This window comes from Coregonus lavaretus (assembly GCF_964263955.1).
Source record: "Coregonus lavaretus genome assembly, chromosome: 20".
NCBI classification, from domain to species: Eukaryota; Metazoa; Chordata; class Actinopteri; order Salmoniformes; family Salmonidae; genus Coregonus; species Coregonus lavaretus.
In genome coordinates, this window is record NC_140007.1 from 31,811,372 (window position 1) to 31,831,551 (window position 20,180).

Here is a 20,180-nt window from a genome sequence, read left to right on the forward strand (position 1 = left end):
GCACTACACAGCTGGCTGATTCAAATAATCAAAGCTTAATGAGTTATTTGAATCAACTGTGTAGTGCTAGGGCAAAAAACAAAATGTGCACCCCTTGGGGTCCCCAGGACTGAGTTTAGGAAACACTGGTTTAAACTGTACAGGTGTGAATTGGAATTGTGTTGTGTGAAACAGGCCTCAGTGTGGGTATTTTTTATTGAGAGAGCATGTTCATCTCTGATTTACCTTTTGATTTATTCACAACTATTAATTACTATCATGTATATATAAAAAAAGGCATTGACAAAAGATAATGAAAATGTACTAAAATTTAATCATTCATAAAAGCTGGAAAATCATTTGACAGGGTAACTAACACAAGAAGCAATATTAGAGTTGGTTTTTAGTACAATATATTTTCAGCCTCAAGACACACAAATCACGTCTCTTCATTTCCCCCATTCTATAAAATATACATTTTCCACAGCTTCAGTATGCAAAACAGTAATTAGAATATATTATGGGAAATATGAAAGCCTTACAGCTTCCCATATAAAACAAAGTCACTTAGGAAATATGTTATTTGATGAATACAAGTCCTTAAAAGTAGTAGGAGAAAACATATGGACATTGATGCATTACTGTAGACACAATTAGTGCAGAAGGGTATGGTAATGAAAAGGGCCCACATTTCCCATGATGTACTTTGCAAACATTTGGTCATTTGAAATGTGCCAAAGATCTGACAATATTTGCAATCAAAACAACTTAATTCCCCAAATCCGCATGGTGGTCTCTTGTTTTAAATTGTAATTTCCAAAACAGGGGAAAGGCAAAACTCTTCATCACAAGGCTGTCCCATGAAAAAAAAAAAAAGAGAAAAAGGTCTGGATTTTATAACCATTAAAAAGCAGAGAAGAGTATCCAAGAAGAATAATCCTCCATTATTAGAGTGGTGAAGTAGAGAATTACTTGTCTGCCTTTGTCAAACTTCTCCAAACGTTGTTGAAAGATCTTGGAATGCTGGCACGTTCCAACTGGGCAACAGTCTTGTATTGCAGCTTCCTGCAGATAAGAGACACAAGGACATGGTAGTCCAGAGGTACTTTTATTTACACCCGTACAAATTTATTTGGACAGTGAAGCTAAAACTTTGAATTTTGGCTCTATACTCCAGCATTTTGGATTTGAGAAAATGTTTTATATATGGCGACTGTCACCTTTTATTTGCAGGTTAGCGTTTTTCGTCATGATATTCACTTATAGTGTATTAAATGTAGTCTAAAGTTTAGTATTTGGTCCCATATTCCTAACACGTAATAACTAAATCAAGCTTGTGACTTTACAAACTTGTTGGATGCATTTGCAGTTTGTTTTGGTTGCGTTTCAGATTATGTTGTGCCCAATAGAAATTAATGGTAAATAATGTATTGTCATCTTGAGTCACTTATTGTAAATAAGAATAATGTTTCTGAACACTTATACATTAATGTGGATGCATTGCTACCATGATTACGGATAATCATTAATGAATTGTGAATAATGAGAGAAAATTATAGGCATAAATATCATAACCCCCAAAAACATGAGTCAGAAACTTGATGTAGTCATTGCGTGCTAGGAATATGGGACCATATATACGTTTTACTAAATGTAATACACTAAGTGAATTTGTACAACTACTTATGACACTTTCAAATGGCGGCACTAGAAACATACATTCTTAACTGCAAAACAGATATGAAAATACCCTCAAATAAAAAGGTGACATTCTGTACTGTCGCCTAATAAAACATTTGACCTCAAATCCAAAATTCTGGTGTATAGAGACAAATTAAAGGTTTCAGCTTCACTGTCCAAATGAATACGTAGGGGAGTGTACATTCCATGTGAGAGCAATTGCACATGTAATGCGTGACAGTAAAGAATGTGAGACAGGTTATTATGATAGAAAGCAAAATATCAATGCAAGTACATACTCATGGGATTATGATAAAATTAGACTCCGTAAAAACCATTAAACATAGGTTCCATATCACCCCTTGGATCTCACCTGACTCAGAGCTGCTGCAAGTGAGAACTTTAGAGCAGTGTGCAATTTGACTTCTTCTTTGCTTTCTTCTTTTCTATCGGCGTTTTCCTATTGATCTGTCTGACCAGGTCATAGAAAATCTAAAGAGGCGCAAAGGAGCCGGTAGTTAGAGATACATTAACTAACTCTGTCATAGCCTCCAGATAATCACACTTGTTTCCTTGACAACATTTTATTTATTGTTGCAATTCCTTTCAACTCCGAGATATAAAACACATTAATTCAGTTCAGGTGACTGGAAGTGAAAGCAGTGGGGCTTACCTCATTAACGTTGATCTTTGATTTAGCTGAGGACTCTAGAAAGGCACAGTTGTTCCACTGTCTGGCCAGGTTCTGACCCTGCTCTTTGCCCACCACACGCTCATCCTCCAGGTCACACTTGTTGCCTACCAGGATCATGGGGACCTGATACAGAATAGGGAGAAATAGAGGGAAGGCTTTGAGATAGTTCTTTACTCAGTTTCTTTTCAAAACAAAAATATAGGACATTACAGTCTCCATAATGTGACAATCAATCAATCATGCACAAACTCTGCATGGGGCAGAAATAAGAGCATGGCTGAAACTGGCAAACATCAACCATGACATTTCGATCTCAAAGCCACCATCTTCTCTGCCATGCTCCCCCAATGTCTGTTGGAAAGCAGACAACCAGGTTTTCCTCTAGGATTTTGCCTGTGCTTAGCTCGATTCCGTTTCTTTATATCCTAAAAAACTCCCTAGTCCTTGCTGATGACAAGCATACCCATAACATGATGCAGCCACCGCCATGCTTGAAAATATGAAGAGTGGTACTCAGTGATGTGTTGAATTTGCCCAAAACATAACGCTTTCGTTGCCACATTTTTTGCAGTTTTACTTTAGTGCCTTATTTCAACAGGATGCATGTTTTGGAATATTTTTTATTCTGTACAGGCTTCCTTTTCACTATGTAATTTAGGTTAGTATTGTGGGGTAACTACAATGTTGATCCATCCTCAGTTCTCTCCTCACTCAGCCATTAAAATCTAACTGTTTTAAAGTCACCATTGACCTCGGTGAAATCCCTGAGCGGTTTCCTTCCTCTCCGGCAACTGAGTTAGGAAGGACGCCTGTATCTTTGTAGAGACTGGGTGTATTGATACACCATCCAAAGTGTAATTAATAACTTCACCATGCTCAAAGGGATTTCCATGTCTGCTTTCTTTATTTGTACCCATCTACCAATAGGTGCCCTTCTTTGCGAGGCATTGGAAAACCTCCCATGTCTTTGTGGTTGAATCCGTGTATGAAATTCACTGCACGACTAAGGGACCTTACAGATAATTGTATTGTGTGGGGTACAGAAATGGGGTAGTCATTCAAAAATCATGTTAAACACTTATTGCACACAGTGAGTCCATGCAACTTATTGTGTGACTTGTTAAGCTACATTTTACTCCTGAACTTATTTAGGCTTTTCATAAAAAGGGATTGAATACTTATTGACTCAAGACATTTCAGCTTTTTAATTTTTAATTAAATTTGTAAACATTTCTAAAAACATAATTCCACTTTGACAATAAGGGGTATTGTGTGTAGGCCAGTGACACAATCTCAATTGAATCCATTTTAAATTCAGGCTGTAACAACAAAATGTGGGGAAAAAGTCAAGGGGTGTGAATACTTTCTGAAGGCACTGTAGAACATAACTGCATACAAATCATAAACGTATCATAGTGATCGTAACAGCTGTAATAAATGCATTGAAAACAAGGCCTAAGTGATGGAAGCCCTGATTAGCTACAATACTCACATCCTCAGTGTCAACAACAGTGACTGAGCCCTGAATAGCTACAATACTCACATCCTCAGTGTCAGTGAAAGCCCTAATAAGGTACAATACTCACATCAGTGTCAACAACAGTGACTGAGCCCTGAATAGCTACAATACTCACATCCTCAGTGTCAGTGAAAGCCCTAATAAGGTACAATACTCACATCAGTGTCAACAACAGTGACTGAGCCCTGAATAGCTACAATACTCACATCCTCAGTGTCCTTTACTCTCAGGATCTGTTCCCTCAGGTCCTGTAGATCGTTAAACGTGGACTGTGCCGTGATGGAGTATACAAGAGCGAAGCCTTGACCGTTCTTCATGTACAGGTCCCTCATTGCTGTGAACTGCTCCTGTAAAACAGCAGACGAAAGACTCCATGACATACTGGTCATATTTACTGCCATCATACAATCTGTTACCATGGCTAACGTTTACTGCCATCATACAATCTGTTACCATGGCTAACGTGGACATGTTCTACTTACTGTTCCAGCTGTGTCAAGGATTTCAAGCATGCATTGCTGCCCGTCCACTTCAACTTGCTGTGGGAGAGAGGGAGTAACGTTTAGTAAAATGTTGACACCTGAGTGGTGGCAATGGAGCTCTTAGTAACTTTAGGGCAGCATACCTTTCTGTAGGAGTCTTCTATTGTGGGGTCATATTTTTCCACAAAAATACCTTGTACAAATTGGACTGTCTGGAAGAGAATAAGCAAGGAGAGAAGAGCATAAATATATAGTGACATAAATTCTCAAAATCACTTATGCCCAGGAGGCCTCAATAGAAACCTAGGCAAGGCACTACTCACCAGTGCCGATTTGCCGACACCTCCGGAGCCTAACACCACTAGTTTGTATTCACGCATGGTGGGGTTACTTCACTAGACAGCACAAACGTCTGCAAGAGGAGAGACAAGAGAGAGCATTGGTTAGGCCTACTTACGTCACTATTTATATAATTGAACACATTGCCAGCCACAGATGAGAACCCAATAATGTTTTTCAGCTTTCATCAGATCTAGACGTAACATTGTGTAGTGGTTCATTCCTCTTGGCTTTCCCATTATCTAACTACTCATACATAGCTCAGCCTAAACATAACTGTCTGCTAGTGGTATCCACTTTGACAACATATATTTCAGGAACTGAAACTCCTCTCCCTCTACCAAAATAATAATCTCTCCATCCCACCCACTACCCAGGGACATCAGCTGACATGACGAGGCCATGTTCCCTTTTCAAAAGAAGGAAACAAATAGAGAAGAGCCAAGATAACCCAGAGATTTGTTCCTACATCTTTAACACTTGAGTGAGTGACAGTGAGCTGACGGTAATTGTCAAACAGCTCAGTCTCTATGGAGTTGGTGGGTAATAGCCACAGTGCCACAAATAGCTTCATCTCATTAGCATGCTTAGGAGCAGGCCGTGTGGGGTGAGGAGTCGCCACCTCCATCAGCTTGGCACAGAGATAAGTAGGGCTTGTAAAATTAGCACAACATTATGAAACTCATAAAACAGTCAAGTATTTATGACTTGATATTACAAAACTATCCAATTCGCATTTCCTGTTCTGTCTTGGAGCCAGCCATGGAAATGTGAAGCACCTGCCAGGAGAGACACTTCTCCCCCAGAATATTATCCCCACGAAACCCATTTTACTTTTGTCTGTATTGTGCTTATTCCATTGGGGACCACGTTGGAAACAACGTGTTTAACATGCATCTTTTCCACCAATAAATCAACATGTCTTATGTCAAATAGGAATAACCACCAGGCAATGGCAAAAGCTACTCCATGAGAAAATCATTGTGTTTTATGTGCAGAGAAACAATCCAAACCCACTATGCAAGGACAGCAGCACCACAAGCCTACAATGGAAAGATGGGCGGTATGAGGGATGTTACAAAGGTCAATCCTCAGGCCATTGCAATACACCCCCTCTGTGAAAATGTTGTGCATATAGAAAACAGAACAGAGATTAGAGTAAGAGAATGACCAGACCAAGAAAGGCAACTTGTGTTTGATTCTGATATCAGCTCCATTCTAGAAGCATACTTAGAACCCACAGACGCAGTAAGAATGGTAAACAAAGAGTCTGCCACAAACGTTTCAAAAAGGCATTTCATTTATATCTGATGTGGCCACAACCTTTAGTAGCCTCTAACTTACTGATAAGAGATAACACATCTGGAGTAGCAGTTAAGCAAATAAATGCCTTTAGAACTTCACATGGTCAATCCCAATCTTAGAATTCCTGCAAAGCACAGCTGATATAGAGAGTGTTTCCATGTTGACAGGATGTTGGCACATCCACCATGCCCACTGCACACCGGCAGTGAGAACACTAGCCTGTTGATATCTTACAAGTCATTGAGGGTTCAGATCCAGATAACACAATAGACAACAATTAACTCGACTGAAAACCTGTAGCTAGGCAACTTTCTTTCCTTCTTATTACTAACGCTATGTGAGTTGAACATTCCAAGGCAGCATATAGCCTAATATCTGCACTAAAGCTCATTTTCCAGCAAAAACACGCACTTTAAGGTCATAACCTACCGTGTACAAGGCTGGAAGCGACAACTCCCCAATACATCTGGTGAGGGAGGGCTAGCAGTTCACAGGACACACACTGACGTCTGTTGGCAGGTGTGGAGGCTGTGGTGGGAGCCAAAGGAGTTAGGCTACTCCAGAGAATCCCCACAAAGATAGGAAAAAGACAATAAATATGTAAATTGCAGTTCACTTTATGTAAATAATCTTAGGTCTGCACTTTGAGGGAGTTGGGAGTGAGACAGATTTAGTCAAACAGTGGGCGTACATTAGGCCGAATCATCTACTCATCACCATCAACATGGTCTCAGAATCCTCACTAAACTTGAAAAAGGCCTGAATGATAAGAAAACCAGACAATTGTTAGGACTACAAAAGAAACCCATTCAGAATGTGCCAATGAAAGGGCAACATAAGGTTATCTGTGTTTACACAGATTTCTGTTCAAAATTGAGGTGCAATTGAATGCATAAAAGCCGATTTTGCTTATCAGTCATCAGACAGCCAAATCACTCCTGGCTTCTTTCAGACTTCTGAGTGAGAGAAAGTTTGTCAGATTTTAAAACCTTTGCTACTTTAAACATGTCAGAGTTCTCTAAATTGAGAGACATAAGCTTCAATTATTTTATCTATGGATAACAATTATTTTTGACAATCTTAAATGCATACAAAGGAGACACCTGATGGGAATGTGGTTAATTGATTGCTTTTATTGCACATGGGAGTTCTCCTGAATGGCATTTCATGCATCAAATCATAATTCTCAAAAGACAATAATAGCCACCCTTGCTATTTACAAAAGTATGTGGACACCTGCTCGTCGAACATCTCATTCCAAAATCATGGTGTTAGTAACCCCTTTGCTGCTATAACAGCCTCCACTCTTCTGGGAAGGCTTTCCACTAGATGTTGGAATATTGCTGCGTGGACTTGCTTCCATTCAGCCACAAGAGCATTAGTGAGGTTGGGCACTGATGTTGGGCGATTAGGCCTGGCTCGTAGTCGGTGTTCCAATTCATCCCAAAGGTGTTCGATGGGGTTGAGGTCAGGGCTCTGTGTAGGCCAGTCAAGTTCTTCCACACAGATGTCGACAAACCATTTCTGTATGGACCTCCCTTTGTGCACAGGGGCATTGTCATACTGAAACAGGAAAGAGCCTTCCCCAAACTGTTGCCACAAAGTTGCCACAAAGTTGGAAGCACAGAATCGTCTAGAATGTCATTGTATGCTGTAGGGTTAAGATTTCCCTTCACTGGAACTAAGGGGCCTAGCCCGAACCATGAAAAACAGCCCCAGACCATGATTCCTCCTCCACCAAACTTTAAGTTGGCACTAGGCATTGGGGCAGGTAGCGTTCTCCTGTCAGCCGCCAAACCCAGATTTGTCCGTCTGACTGCCAGATGGTGAATCGTGATTCATCACTCCAGAGAACACGTTTCCACTGCTCCAGAGTCCAATGGCGGCGAGCTTTACACCACTCCAGCCGACGCTTGGCATTGCGCATAGTGATCTTTCCACTTGACAATAACAGCACATACAGTTGACCGGGGCAGCTCTAGCAGGGCAGAAATATGACGAACTGACTTGTTGGAAAGGTGGCATCCTCTGACGGTGCCACGTTGAAAGTCACTGAGCTCTTCAGTACGGGCCATTCTACTGCCAATGTTTGTCTATGGAGATTGCATGGCTGTGTGCTCGATTTTATACACCTGTCAGCAACGGGTGTAGCTGAAATAGCCGAATCCACTAATTAAGGGTGTCCACATACTTGTGGCCATGTAGTGTAGCTAGCTAGCTGCAAATGCAACATAAATGTGTGAATCTCAATCTAGCTAGTTAACTAGCAAGCTAACTAGCTATAGCTAATAGGAAATGGTGTAGCTCATCACTTTGATAAAAGCAAGACGGTTCCAGTGTAAAGTTAGAACTACTTAAGCGTAGGGCTGTGACAATACCAGTATCGCAATACTTTTTCCATGGCAAAAATGAAAAGACGAAGCAGATCAAACTATTCGGTCCTTTAAAAACCTGCTGTATGTAAAATAGTGTACTATAGCTTAGATTATGTTTGTTTCCAACATTAGGGCTGTTTTCCCAAATAAGTTAAATCCGCTTTGTGTTTTGTTTCTTTGCCACGATACTAACGAGTATCGCAATACTGGTATCGTCCCGGCCCTAGCTAAGAGGTGGGGTAGCTACAGATTGTTACATCAGACAATGTGATTTAACGAAATATTTGTTATCCATTGCTAGAGCTGTGGCAGTCATGAAAATGTGTCAGCTGGTGATTGTCAAGCAAATAACTGCCGATCTCACGGTAACTGACTGTTAATTAACATTAACATTTAGCATCTCCTGGCTTCCATGCATAGCCTACAAGCCACAGATGCAGACCTTTGGAACATCTACATTTGAAAAATTATAATAAATCCATGTAATATAGCCAACACCATCACAATAAATCCATGTAATATAGCCAACACCACCACAATAAATCCATGTAATATAGCCAACACCACCACAATAAATCCATGTAATATAGCCAACACCATCACAATAAATCCATGTAATATAGCCAACACCACCACAATAAATCCATGTAATATAGCCAACACCATCACATTAAATCCATGTAATATAGCCAACACCATCACAATACATCCATGTAATATAGCCAACACCACCACAATAAATCCATGTAATATAGCAAACACCATCACAATAAATCCAACATTTATTTGAGAAAGGTCTAAAGAAACATGATATGAAGAAAATGTAGTCTATTTCAGAAGAACAGAATAGCATACTCTGAGTTGTCCAGTGTACAGCACCAGTGACTCGGTTAATAAGGAAGTGGTCAGATGACGCAGATGCTAAGCTAAAAAGACTGTTTTGCTAGCACAGACTGGAATATGTTCCGGGATTCTTCCGATAGCATTGAAGAGTACACCACATCAGTCACTGGCTTCATCAATAAGTGCATCGATGACGTCGTCCCCACCCTAACCAGAAGCCATGGATTACAGGCAACATCCGCACTGAGCTAAAGGGTAGAGCTGCGGCTTTCAAGGAGTGGGACTCTAACCCAGACGCTTATAAGAAATCCCGCTATGCCCTTCGACGAACCATCAAACAGGCAAAGAGTCAATACAGGACTAAGATTGAATCGTACTACACCGGCTCCGACGCTCGTCAGATGTGGCAGGGCTTGAAAACTATTACAGACTACAAAGGGAAGCACAGCTGCGAGCTGCCCAGTGACACAAGCCTACCAGACGAGCTAAATCACATCTATGCTCACTTCGAGGCAAGCAACACTGAAGCATGCATGAGAGCATCAGCTGTTCCGGATTACTATGTGATCACGCTCTCCGTAGACGATGTGAGTAAGACTTTTAAGCAGGTCAACATTCACAAGGTTGCAGGGCCAGACGGATTACCAGGACGTGTACTCCGAGCATGCGCTGATCAACTGGCAAGTGTCTTTCTTCACTGACATTTTCAACATGTCCCTGACTGAATCTGTAATACCAACATGTTTCAAGCAGACCAACATAGTCCCTGTGCCCAAGAAGACTAAGATAACCTGCCTAAATGACTACCTACCCATAGCACTCACGTCTGTAGCCATGAAGTGCTTTGAAATGCTGGTCATGGCTCACATCAACACCATTATCCCAGAAACCCTAGACCCACTCCAATTTGCATACCGCTCCAACAGATCCACAGATGATGCAATCTCTATTACACGCCACACTGGCCTTTTCCACCTGGACAAGAGGAACACCTACATGAGAAAGCTATTCATTGACTACAGCTCAGCGTAGTCCAAGTTCCTTGGTGTCCACATCAACAAACTATCATGGTCCAAACACACCAAAACATTTGTGAAGAGGGCACGACAAAGCCTATTCCCCTCAGGAGGCTGAAAAGATTAGGCATGGGTCCTCAGATCCTCAAAGAATTCTACAGCTGCACCATCGAGAGCATCCTGACTGGTTGCGTCACCGCCTGGTATGGCAACTGCTCGGCCTCCGACCGCAAGGCATTACAGAGGGTAGTGCGTACGGCCCAGTACATCACTGGGGCCAAGCTCTCTGCCATCCAGGACCTCTATACCAGGCAGTGTCAGAGGAAGGCCCTAAAATGTGTCAAAGACTCCAGCCACCCTAGTCATAGACTGTTCTCTCTGCTACCGCACGGCTAGCGTTACCGGAGCGCCAAGTCTAGGTCCAAAAGGCTTCTAAACATCTTCTACCCCCAAGCCATAAGACTCCTGAACAACTAATCATGGCTACACGGACTATTTGCATTGCCACCCCACCCCCTCTTTTACGCTGCTGCTGCTACTCTGTTTATTATCTATGCATAGTCACTTTAACTCTACCCACATGTACATATTACCTCAATTACTACTGTTATTTTACTGCTGCTCTTTAATTATTTATATATATCTTTTTTTGTTATCTATTTTTTACTTAACACTTTTTTTCCCCCTTTTCTTAAAACTGCATTGTTGGTTAAGGGCTTGTAAGTAAGCATTTCACTGTAAGGTCTACACCGGTTGTATTCGGCGCATGTGACAAATACAATTTGATTTGAGTTAAGAAATAAATATAGTAGGTCTAGCCTATAGAAAGCTGATGGGATCCTCCTCTTTTTAATAGAGGCCATCACTCTGTCTTCTCACAAAATTGCATAGCCTATAGAAATGTTGCGCAACATGAGGTCTCATTAAGTGTTTGATTAGATTTTCGATCACATTTGCATTGATGTCAGAGTGATTAGAGGGACAATAGAGTGCTGGCAGTTAGCAAGTTTGGTAGGCTACTAATGACCATCAGCAGCATCAGAGTTTGGAGAAGCCTAATTACCGTGACTAAATGGACACGTGGAATTTGACTGCCATCATTACTCGTGACCGCCGGTGTGGCAGTAATACGCTCACCGTAACAGCCCTATCCATTACTGTGAGTTACAGGTTAGGTACTGTTTGGTGTAGCACAGGATTTTTACCAACCTTAACTTGCCGATACTAGCGATTCTGCCAAACATGCATCTTCTAAAATGTCAGTGTCCAGTTGCAGGTGGTGCGTTTTAATTTAGAAAATGCTTTATTCAAATAAATACATTTTTTGCTCCATTAAGTAATCAAACAACTTGTACGCCGCCATCTTGTCCATTTCACATTTTTTTCCCTCATTGATTGAGACAGGTGGTTCCACCCCAAAGTGGCGCATGTCATGATGACACTCACTTGTCTCAATCAATGCACTCTCCACGGAATCGGAAGAAACCGGATGTTTCTTGTTCTCAGGGATACAGTATTTTTAACCCAACTTCAGTTTCCCCTAAAAAAACTGAAGTAGGGACTCCACTCAGGCATCCTTCTATGCCTGCTACGTTAGGTTATGATCAATGAGAGAAGATTTGAAATAGACAAGATGGTGGCATACACATTGTTGGATTACTTACATTTTAGTCATTTAGCAGACGCTCTTATTCAGAGCGACTTACAGTTAGTGAGTGCATACATTTTCATACTGGCCCCCCGTGGGAATCAAACCCACAACCCTGGTGTTGCAAAAGCCATGCTCTACCAACTGAGCTACACAGGACATACACAAGGAGCAAAACAATTATTTATTGTATACTGAACAAAAATATAAAACGCAACATGTAAAGTGTTGATCCCATGTTTCATGAGCTGAAATCAAATATAAAATGTTCCATATGCTCAAAAAGCTTATTTCTCTCATTTTTTGCACAAATTTGTTTACATCCCTGTTAGTGAGTATTTATCCTTTGCCAAGATAATCCATCCACCTGACAAGTGTGGAATATCAAGAAGATAATTAAAAATGATCATTACACAGGTGCATCTTGTGCTGGGGACAATAAAAGGCCACTAAAATGTGCAGTTGTCACACAACACAATGCCACAGATGTCTCAAGTTGAGGGAGCGTGCAATTGGCCTGCTGACTGCAGGAATGTCCACCAGAGCGGTTGCCAAATAATTGAATGTTTATTTCTCTACCATAAAGCCACCTCCGTCATTTTAGAGAACCTGGCAGTACGTCCAACCGGCCTCACAACCGCAGACTGTGTGTAACCACGCCAGCCCAGGACCTCAACATCCGGCTTCTTCACCTGCAGGATGGTCTGAGACCAGCCATCCGGACAGCTGATGAAACTGTGGGTTTGCACAACCAAAGAATTTCTGCACAAACTGTCTCAGGGAAGCTCATCTGCGTGCTCGTCGTCCTCACCAGGGTCTTGACCTGACTGCAGTTCGGCATCGTAACCGACTTCAGTGGGCAAATGCTCACCGTTGATGGCCACTGGCATGCTGGAGAAGTGTGCTCTTCACGGATGAATCCTGGTTTCAACTATAGCGGGCAGATGACAGTATGGCGTTGTGTGGGCGAGCGGTTGGCTGATGTCAATGTTGTGAACAGAGTGCCCCATGGTGGCGGTGGGGTTGTGGTACGGGCTGGCATAAGCTACGGGCAACGAACACGATTGCATTTTATCAATGACAGTTTGAATGCACAGAGATACCGTGATGAGATCCTGAGGCTCACCTCATGTTTCATAATGTCCCAGTTCTTCTATGGCCTGCATACTAACCAGACATGTCACCCATTGAGCATGTTTGGGATGCTCTGGATCGACAACGTGTTCCTGTCCCGCCAATATCCAGCAACTTTGCACAGCCATTGAAGAGGAGTGGGATAACATTCCACAGGCCACAATCAACAGCCTGATCAACTCTATGCGAAGGAGATGTGTCGCGCTGCATGACACAGGGCGCATTGCGAGATGGTACTTGAAGGAGAAACGGAGTTGAATAATTTGGTACACTGTTTAGATAGAGCACATGACGATATAAGCGAATGGATGTGTTCTAGACAAGTATGCCCATACCATTTATTTGCTGATTTGGTGATCTGGAGAGCAGGTAATTGTTTTAAAAGCGTTATTAAAATGTGATAGGGGATAACACTATCTCCAGTGACGAGAACTAGCCTAAAGGCCAGCAGATAGCAATATTGATGGTTCGTACCTAAAAACATTCTCCATTCAGGCTGCAAAGGCGTCAATTTCGCCCATAACTAGATTTAATGGTGAGAAGGAGCGGGGAAAAAATTGGAAAATATGCTTTCTTTATGAAACACAATTTTCCACCGCCATGCTAGTGGCTAATTCTACTTCCTGATGTTGCGCCCTGCATTCAGCCAGGGGTAAACAGACTGCTGCAACCTGATTGGCTGAACGCAATACCCAGGACTAGCATTCTTAGGCATTAGCCACTTTAGCATGGTGGTGGAAAATGGTGTTTCATAAAGAAAGCACAAATTTCCCCTGTTTTTTTCCACCTTATCACCATTAATTTACTGAGTTACAGTTTATATAAGGAAATCAGTCAATTGAAATGAATTCATTAGATCCTAATCTATGGATTTCACATGACTGGGCAGGGGCGCAGCCATGGGTGGGCCTGGGAGGGCATAGGCCAACCCACTTGGGAGCCAGGCCGACCTACTGGGGAGCCAGGCCCAGCCAATAAGAATGAGTTTTTCCCTACAAAATGGCCTTTATTACAGACAGAAATACTCCTCAGTTTCATCAGCTGTCCGGTCTCAAGACGATCCCGCAGGTGAAGAAGCCGGATGTGGAGGTCCTGGGCTGGCTTGGTTACACATGGTCTGCAGTTGTGACGCCGGGTTGGTTGTACTGCCAAATTCTCTAAAACGACATTGGAGGCGGCTTATGGTAGAGAAATGAACATTCAATTCTCTGGCAACAGCTCTGGTGGACATTCCTGCAGTCAGCATGCCAATTGCAAGCTCCCTCAAAACTCGAGACATCGTTGGCATTGTGTTGTGTGACAAAACTGCACATTTTAGTGGCCTTTTATTGTCCCCAGCACAAGGTGCAACTGTGTAATGATCATGCTGTTTGATCAGCTTCTTGATATGCCACACCTGTCAGGTGGATGAATTATCTTGGCAACAGAGAAATGCTCACTAACAGGGATGTAAACAAATGTATGCACAACATTTGAGAAAAATAAGCTTTTTGTGCATATAGAAAATTTCTGGGATATTTTATTTCAGCTCAAGAACCATGGAACCAACACTTTACATGTTGCATTTATATTTTTGTTCAGTATATCGATGACAAGTTCTTCCACGATTTCAGACAGACCACTTAAAACATTGTTTTTACCCACTGATAGATAGGCTTTCATCAAATTGATTTTATTTCTGGGGTGGATTATTCCTTTACTTGGTCGAAAATTATATGTATCACACCAAACAGTACGTAACCTGTTACTCCCAGTAATAGATACCAAAAACCTTTGGTTAAATCACATTATATGGTGTAACAATCTGTAGCTAGGGGTGGGGATGAGAGGTGGCTAGCTAATTTAGCCAGCCAAGTTACCATTTAGTTAGCCAGCTAGCTAACTTTAGCTAGTTAGCTGGCGAAGTTGGCTACCTACCTATTTAGTTAAGCTAATCCACATTTGCCATCCTGGACCGATTCAAAGTTATAGTTAGCTACCAGTACACCATCTAGGTGAGCCAACCGGGTAGTGGCTAACTTGTTAATGGTAAATCCATCAATTGCCAACTAGCCAAAATTAGCTAGTTAGTTGCGAACTAGCTGCAGCCAACTCCCTTCGGCTTGTTATGCTAGTTGCTTTAGCTAGCTGTTTTAGCTCGCTAACGTTAGCCTCCCTTCCATTCGGCCTAGACTTTCGCTGTAACTAGCGAGCAACTACCATAGTTAGCTGTCCTACTTTGACATCTGACACATTTCTAACATTACCACCGACCTACATCTATATTGGAGTATTGATTAGCACAAAACGGTTGTTATGACCAGATATAATCTTTACTCACCGTGTTTTGGTCTCCCCGCCGCCTCACTGGAGTAGCAGACTTCAATGAATCTAGGTCGCAGATATACTTCAACCTAGACTTCAATGAACCTCGTTCGGCACTGCAAACGTCACTCCCTAACAAACGTCACTCCCTATCTAACCTCTCAAACCATAAATGGCAACGGACGGTGCAGACTACCGTAGTTTCAAGGCAGCCTGGGTATTAACAATGTTGTAGTCCAGGCATAAAACCATATGGATCATCTGAGTATTTTGGCAACCATGCACACACTGAGTGCAAATATGATTAAATAAGAGATGACAAGTTTGTTGCCATAGTCTTCACATTATAAACGGAGCAGTGTGACAAAAACTATACAACAAAATAATAAATAGCCTATAATTATCAAGTAGGCCTACTGCCATACAAAATGTGTTTGGATAATGTGGGCATGCAGAATGCTGTAGTGTGCAATTAGATAGCATACTTTCCCACTGGAGTTTTCAGAAATTAGCCATCTCTACTTGTTCAAACATATCAGAGGAAACAGACATTCAGTCACTAGTAAAAGTCTACACACCCCTTGCACAGCACCCCTCCTTTCCTTTGTTTGCTGAAGCGCAAAGGCCCACCTGAACTTCACATTTTGCTACCTTAAAATGAAATCTCAAAAGGGAATACATTGGATAATTTTCCTACCGATCTACACAACCTACTCCACATTTTCAAAGTTAAAGAAAAATTATATAAAATATTGAAAATTAATAAACAAAATAACTAAAAAAAAAAGATGTCTTGATTGCGCACTATAAAATTGCTCAAGCTCAGTAGATTTGGGTGGGAGTCATTGATAGAGAGCAATATTCAAACCTTGTCTCTGACTAAGGCTGGACCACTCAGGAACACTCAACACCTCTTGGAAAGCCATTCTGGTGTGTCTTTGACATAAGAAATTGTGTAATTGTCCCTCTGAAAAATAAAACTCTATCCCAGGGTTAGGTTTTCAGAAGACTGAAGCGGATTTTGCTGTAACTTTTTACCTGGGCTTTGCTCCTTTCATATTTTTGTTTTATCCTGACAAACTCCCCAGTCCCTTCCGGTGACAAGCATACCTATAACATGATGCTGCCACCACAATACTTAAAAAATCGTCTGGCCACTCTACCATAAAGGCCTGATTGGTGGAGTGCTGCAGAGATGGTTGTCCTATCTCCACAGAGGAACTCTGGAGCTCTGTCAGAGTGACCATCGGGTTCTTGGTCACCTCCCTGACCATGGCCCTTCTCCCCCGATTGCTCAGTTTGGCCGGGCGGTCAGCTCTAGGAAGAGTCTTGGTGGTTCCAAACTTCTTCCATTTAAGAATGATGGAGGCCACTGTGTTCTTGAGGACCTTCAATGCTGCAGAAATTTTTTGGTACCCTCCCCAGATCTATGGCCTTGACACAATCCTGTCTCGGAGCTCTATGGACAATTCCTTCATGGTAGAATCTCATTCAAAATGTTTCACAGCTGTAATGGTGTGAAGACATACGCAATCAAGACATCGTTTAAAAAAAAATTATACAATATTTTGGAAAATGTTCTATACTTTTTATTTTCACTAGGCACTGTATCAGAGGAAACAGATGCAGGGAAACAGTGGGAAATATCTGACGATCTTCAACTGTATACCACACACACACACACACAATAGCAATAATGGTCGCCAACCCAAAGCTTCTAAACACTGGTCATACTGTACTGTACATACACCATCAATGTGTTGGCAGTGTTGTGAGAATGCCCTCTATCATTTACATTTACATTTTAGTCATTTAGCAGACGCTCTTATCCCGAGAGACTTACAGTTAGTGAGTGCATACATTTTCATACTGATTAAAGACTTGTGACCCTCACTGAGGTCTTTGTTAATTTAGTGTCAGGAGGGAGTAGAGAGCATTGTCATCTATTTCCGGTGGGGTTTCACAAAACCTAATGGTGCAGTACAAGTCACTGTCTTCCTGGGGGAGAATGTTGGAGCTGTACATAATTATCTCATCATACACATGACAAGTGTCCTCTTCATCCTGAAAGCGAGAGAGAGAGAGAGAGAAAGAGAGGGGTGGGGCATTGGGTAGAGTTTATTTGTTGAGTGAGTTGGTGCATATAGCCTAAATACTGCTGTCTAATTACGGCATGCAAAATCTTATTCAAACTATAAGCATCAACAATTATCCAATTCACCTGTGCAATGTCTACAGGATCTGATACTTCAGATGATGGAAATGCTAAGGGACACAAATTATAAACATAAACATAAACAAAATAATACTATTTTCATAACTACAGTATGATATGTAGGTAGGCTATCAAAGAGAGAGGATTTGGTCTTACTCAGTGAGCGTGACATTGATTGTTTTCTGAGGAGTAGACCAAGTGCAACCACAGTGCAACACATCAATGGTCCAAGGACAGCTCCCACAACAACGTGGACACGTACAAAACCTAAATTACAGTGAGAATAATTCAACAAAATCAAACCCATGTTTTCCAGTGTGTTTGGAACAAAACAGAGTAGCCTAAAGTTCAGGAAGAGGGGTCCAGAGAAGTCGGATCCACAGCCACTCCGAATGTTAAATTACCTGGGCTACCAATCCGAATCGTTGAGGTTGTTGGAGGTGTGACATCCCAATCTGCAACAGGTAACTTTTTGTATGGCACCTTTAACATGAGCAAAACAAAAGTATACAGAAAATACAGTGCCTTGCAAAAGTATTCATCCCCCTTGGCATTTTTCCTATTTTGTTGCATTACAACCTGTAATTAAAAGTGATTTCATGTAATGGACATACACAAAATAGTCCAAATTGGTGAAGTGAAATGAAAAAAATAAATAACGGAAAAGTGGTGCGTGCATCTGTATTCACCCCCTTTGCTATGAAGCCCCTAATTAAGATCTGGTGCAACCAATTACCTTCAGAAGTCATTGCATTTAAGATATATTGTGTGCAATCTAAGTGTCACATGATCTGTCACATGATCTCAGTATATATGCACCTGTTCTGAAAGGCCCCAGAGTCTGCAACACCACTAAGCAAGGGGCACCACCAAGCAAGCGGCACCATGAAGACCAAGGAGCTCTCCAAACAGGTCAGGGACAAAGTTGTGGAGAAGTACAGATCAGGGTTGGGTTATAAAAAAATATCCGAAATGTTCAACATCCCACAGAGCACCATTAAATCCATTATAATTTTTTTTTAAAGAATATGGCACCACAACAAACCTGCCAAGAGAGGGCCGCCACAACAAACCAGGCAAGGAGGGCATTAATCAGAGAGGCAACAAAGAGACCAAGGATAACCCTGAAGGAGCTGCAAAGCTCCACAGCGGAGATTGGAGTATCTGTCCATAGGACCACTTTAAGCCGTACACTCCACAGAGCTGGGCTTTACGGAAGAGTGGCCCGAAAAAAGCCATTGCTTAAAGAAAAAAATAAGCAAACACGTTTGGTGTTCACCAAAAAGCATGTGGGAGACTCCCCAAACATATGGAAGAAGATACTCTGGTCAGATGAGACTAAAATTGAGCTTTTTGGCCATCAAGGAAAATGCTATGTCTGGCGCAAACCCAACACCTCTCATCACCCCGAGAACACCATCCCTACAGTGAAGCATGGTGGTGGCAGCATCATGCTCTGGGGACGTTTTTCATCATCAAGGACTGGGAAACTGGTCAGAATTGAAGGAATGATGGAGGGCGCTAAATACAGGGAAATTCTTGAGGGAAACCTGTTTCAGTCTTCCAGAGATTTGAGACTGAGACAGAGGTTCACCTTCCAGCAGGACAATGACCCTAAGCATACTGCTAAAGCAACACTCGAGTGGTTTAAGGGGAAACATTGAAATGTCTTGGAATGGTCTAGTCAAAGCCCAGACCTCAATCCAATTGAGAATCTGTGGTATGACTTAAAGATTGCTGTACACCAGCGGAACCCATCCAACTTGAAGGAGCTGGAGCAGTTCTGCCTTGAAGAATGGGCAAAAATCCCAGTGGCTAGATGTGCCAAGCTTATAGAGACATACTCCAAGAGACTTGCAGCTGTAATTGCTGCAAAAGGTGGCTCTACAAAGTATTGTCTTTATGGGGGTGAATAGTTATGCACGCTCAAGTTTTCAGCTTTTTTGTGTTATTTCTTGTTTGTTTCACATCAAAAAATATTTTGCATCTTCAAAGTGGTAGGCATGTTGTGTAAATCAAATGATACAAACCCCCCCAAAATCCATTTTAATTCCAGGTTGTAAGGCAACAAAATAGGAAAAATGCCAAGGGGGGTGAATACTTTCGCAAGCCACTGTATATAGAAGATTTATTATAATATTCAAACAATTATTTTACAATAGGAGCTTCTTAGGAGCTTATTTTTTTAAGCTAGTCAAAGTTATATCAACCTGTGTAAAGGTGGGGACCTCTGAGGAAACATATCTGTTAGTTTCAGTGGTGTCCATCCTGTCAATCACAGGGGCAGGTGTAGACAGTGAAGTGACCAATGGAGCTGTGGGTACACATAGTAGATGGTAGACCAGGTAAGATTTTTGTGCATTCAAAGACAATCAAAAGGGAGATCAAAGCAAAATAATATGCATACCTTTACTCACAGAGACCTCTACTTTTGTTAAAACATCTCGTCCCCACTTATCAAGTCCACAATAATAATGTCCAGAGTCCTGTAATTCCAGGTTTTGGATGGTGACAATGAAAGTACATCCATGGACATTGTCATACACTGAAAATCTTCCTACTGGGACAAATGTGTCACGCTTCACACTTCTGATGAGAATGTCACTGTTGGAACAGGGATGGCGACACAAGTATTTGGTTTTATATT

At 41.7% G+C, this 20,180-nt stretch overlaps 1 protein-coding gene across 3 annotated transcripts; it reads right to left on the minus strand.

Annotated features, from left to right (window-relative positions):
* Positions 1-290: 290 nt before the first annotated feature.
* LOC311148210 (ras-related protein Rap-1A-like) lies at positions 291-15,786 on the minus strand. 3 transcript variants are annotated; one of them, XM_084185092.1, is made up of 10 exons: positions 15,335-15,436; positions 14,040-14,171; positions 6,428-6,552; positions 4,678-4,766; positions 4,498-4,566; positions 4,355-4,411; positions 4,079-4,219; positions 2,333-2,476; positions 2,033-2,151; positions 291-1,044 (listed from the first exon to the last, which is right to left on the minus strand). In XM_084185092.1, exons 4-9 carry the CDS (start codon positions 4,732-4,734, stop codon positions 2,062-2,064), a joined length of 558 nt encoding a protein of 185 aa, XP_084041218.1. In that variant the 5' UTR covers positions 4,735-4,766; positions 6,428-6,552; positions 14,040-14,171; positions 15,335-15,436; the 3' UTR covers positions 291-1,044; positions 2,033-2,061. The 3 variants fall into 3 exon arrangements, with proteins under 3 accessions (XP_084041218.1, XP_084041217.1, XP_084041219.1); XM_084185091.1 differs by lacking the exon at positions 14,040-14,171 and having other exon boundaries at positions 15,335-15,786; XM_084185093.1 differs by lacking the exons at positions 6,428-6,552; positions 14,040-14,171 and having other exon boundaries at positions 15,335-15,433.
* Positions 15,787-20,180: the final 4,394 nt, after the last annotated feature.

Coding starts and splice junctions, on each gene's coding strand:
- LOC311148210 (XM_084185091.1), bottom strand. CDS start 4,734: ATGCGTGAATACAAACTAGTGGTGTTAGGCTCCGGAGGTGTCGGCAAA. Junction 2,477..4,078: donor GAGTAAAGGACACTGAGGAT/GTGAGTATTGTA, acceptor ATTCTGTATCAG/GTCCCCATGATCCTGGTAGG. Junction 2,152..2,332: donor CAAAGATCAACGTTAATGAG/GTAAGCCCCACT, acceptor GCGCCTCTTTAG/ATTTTCTATGACCTGGTCAG.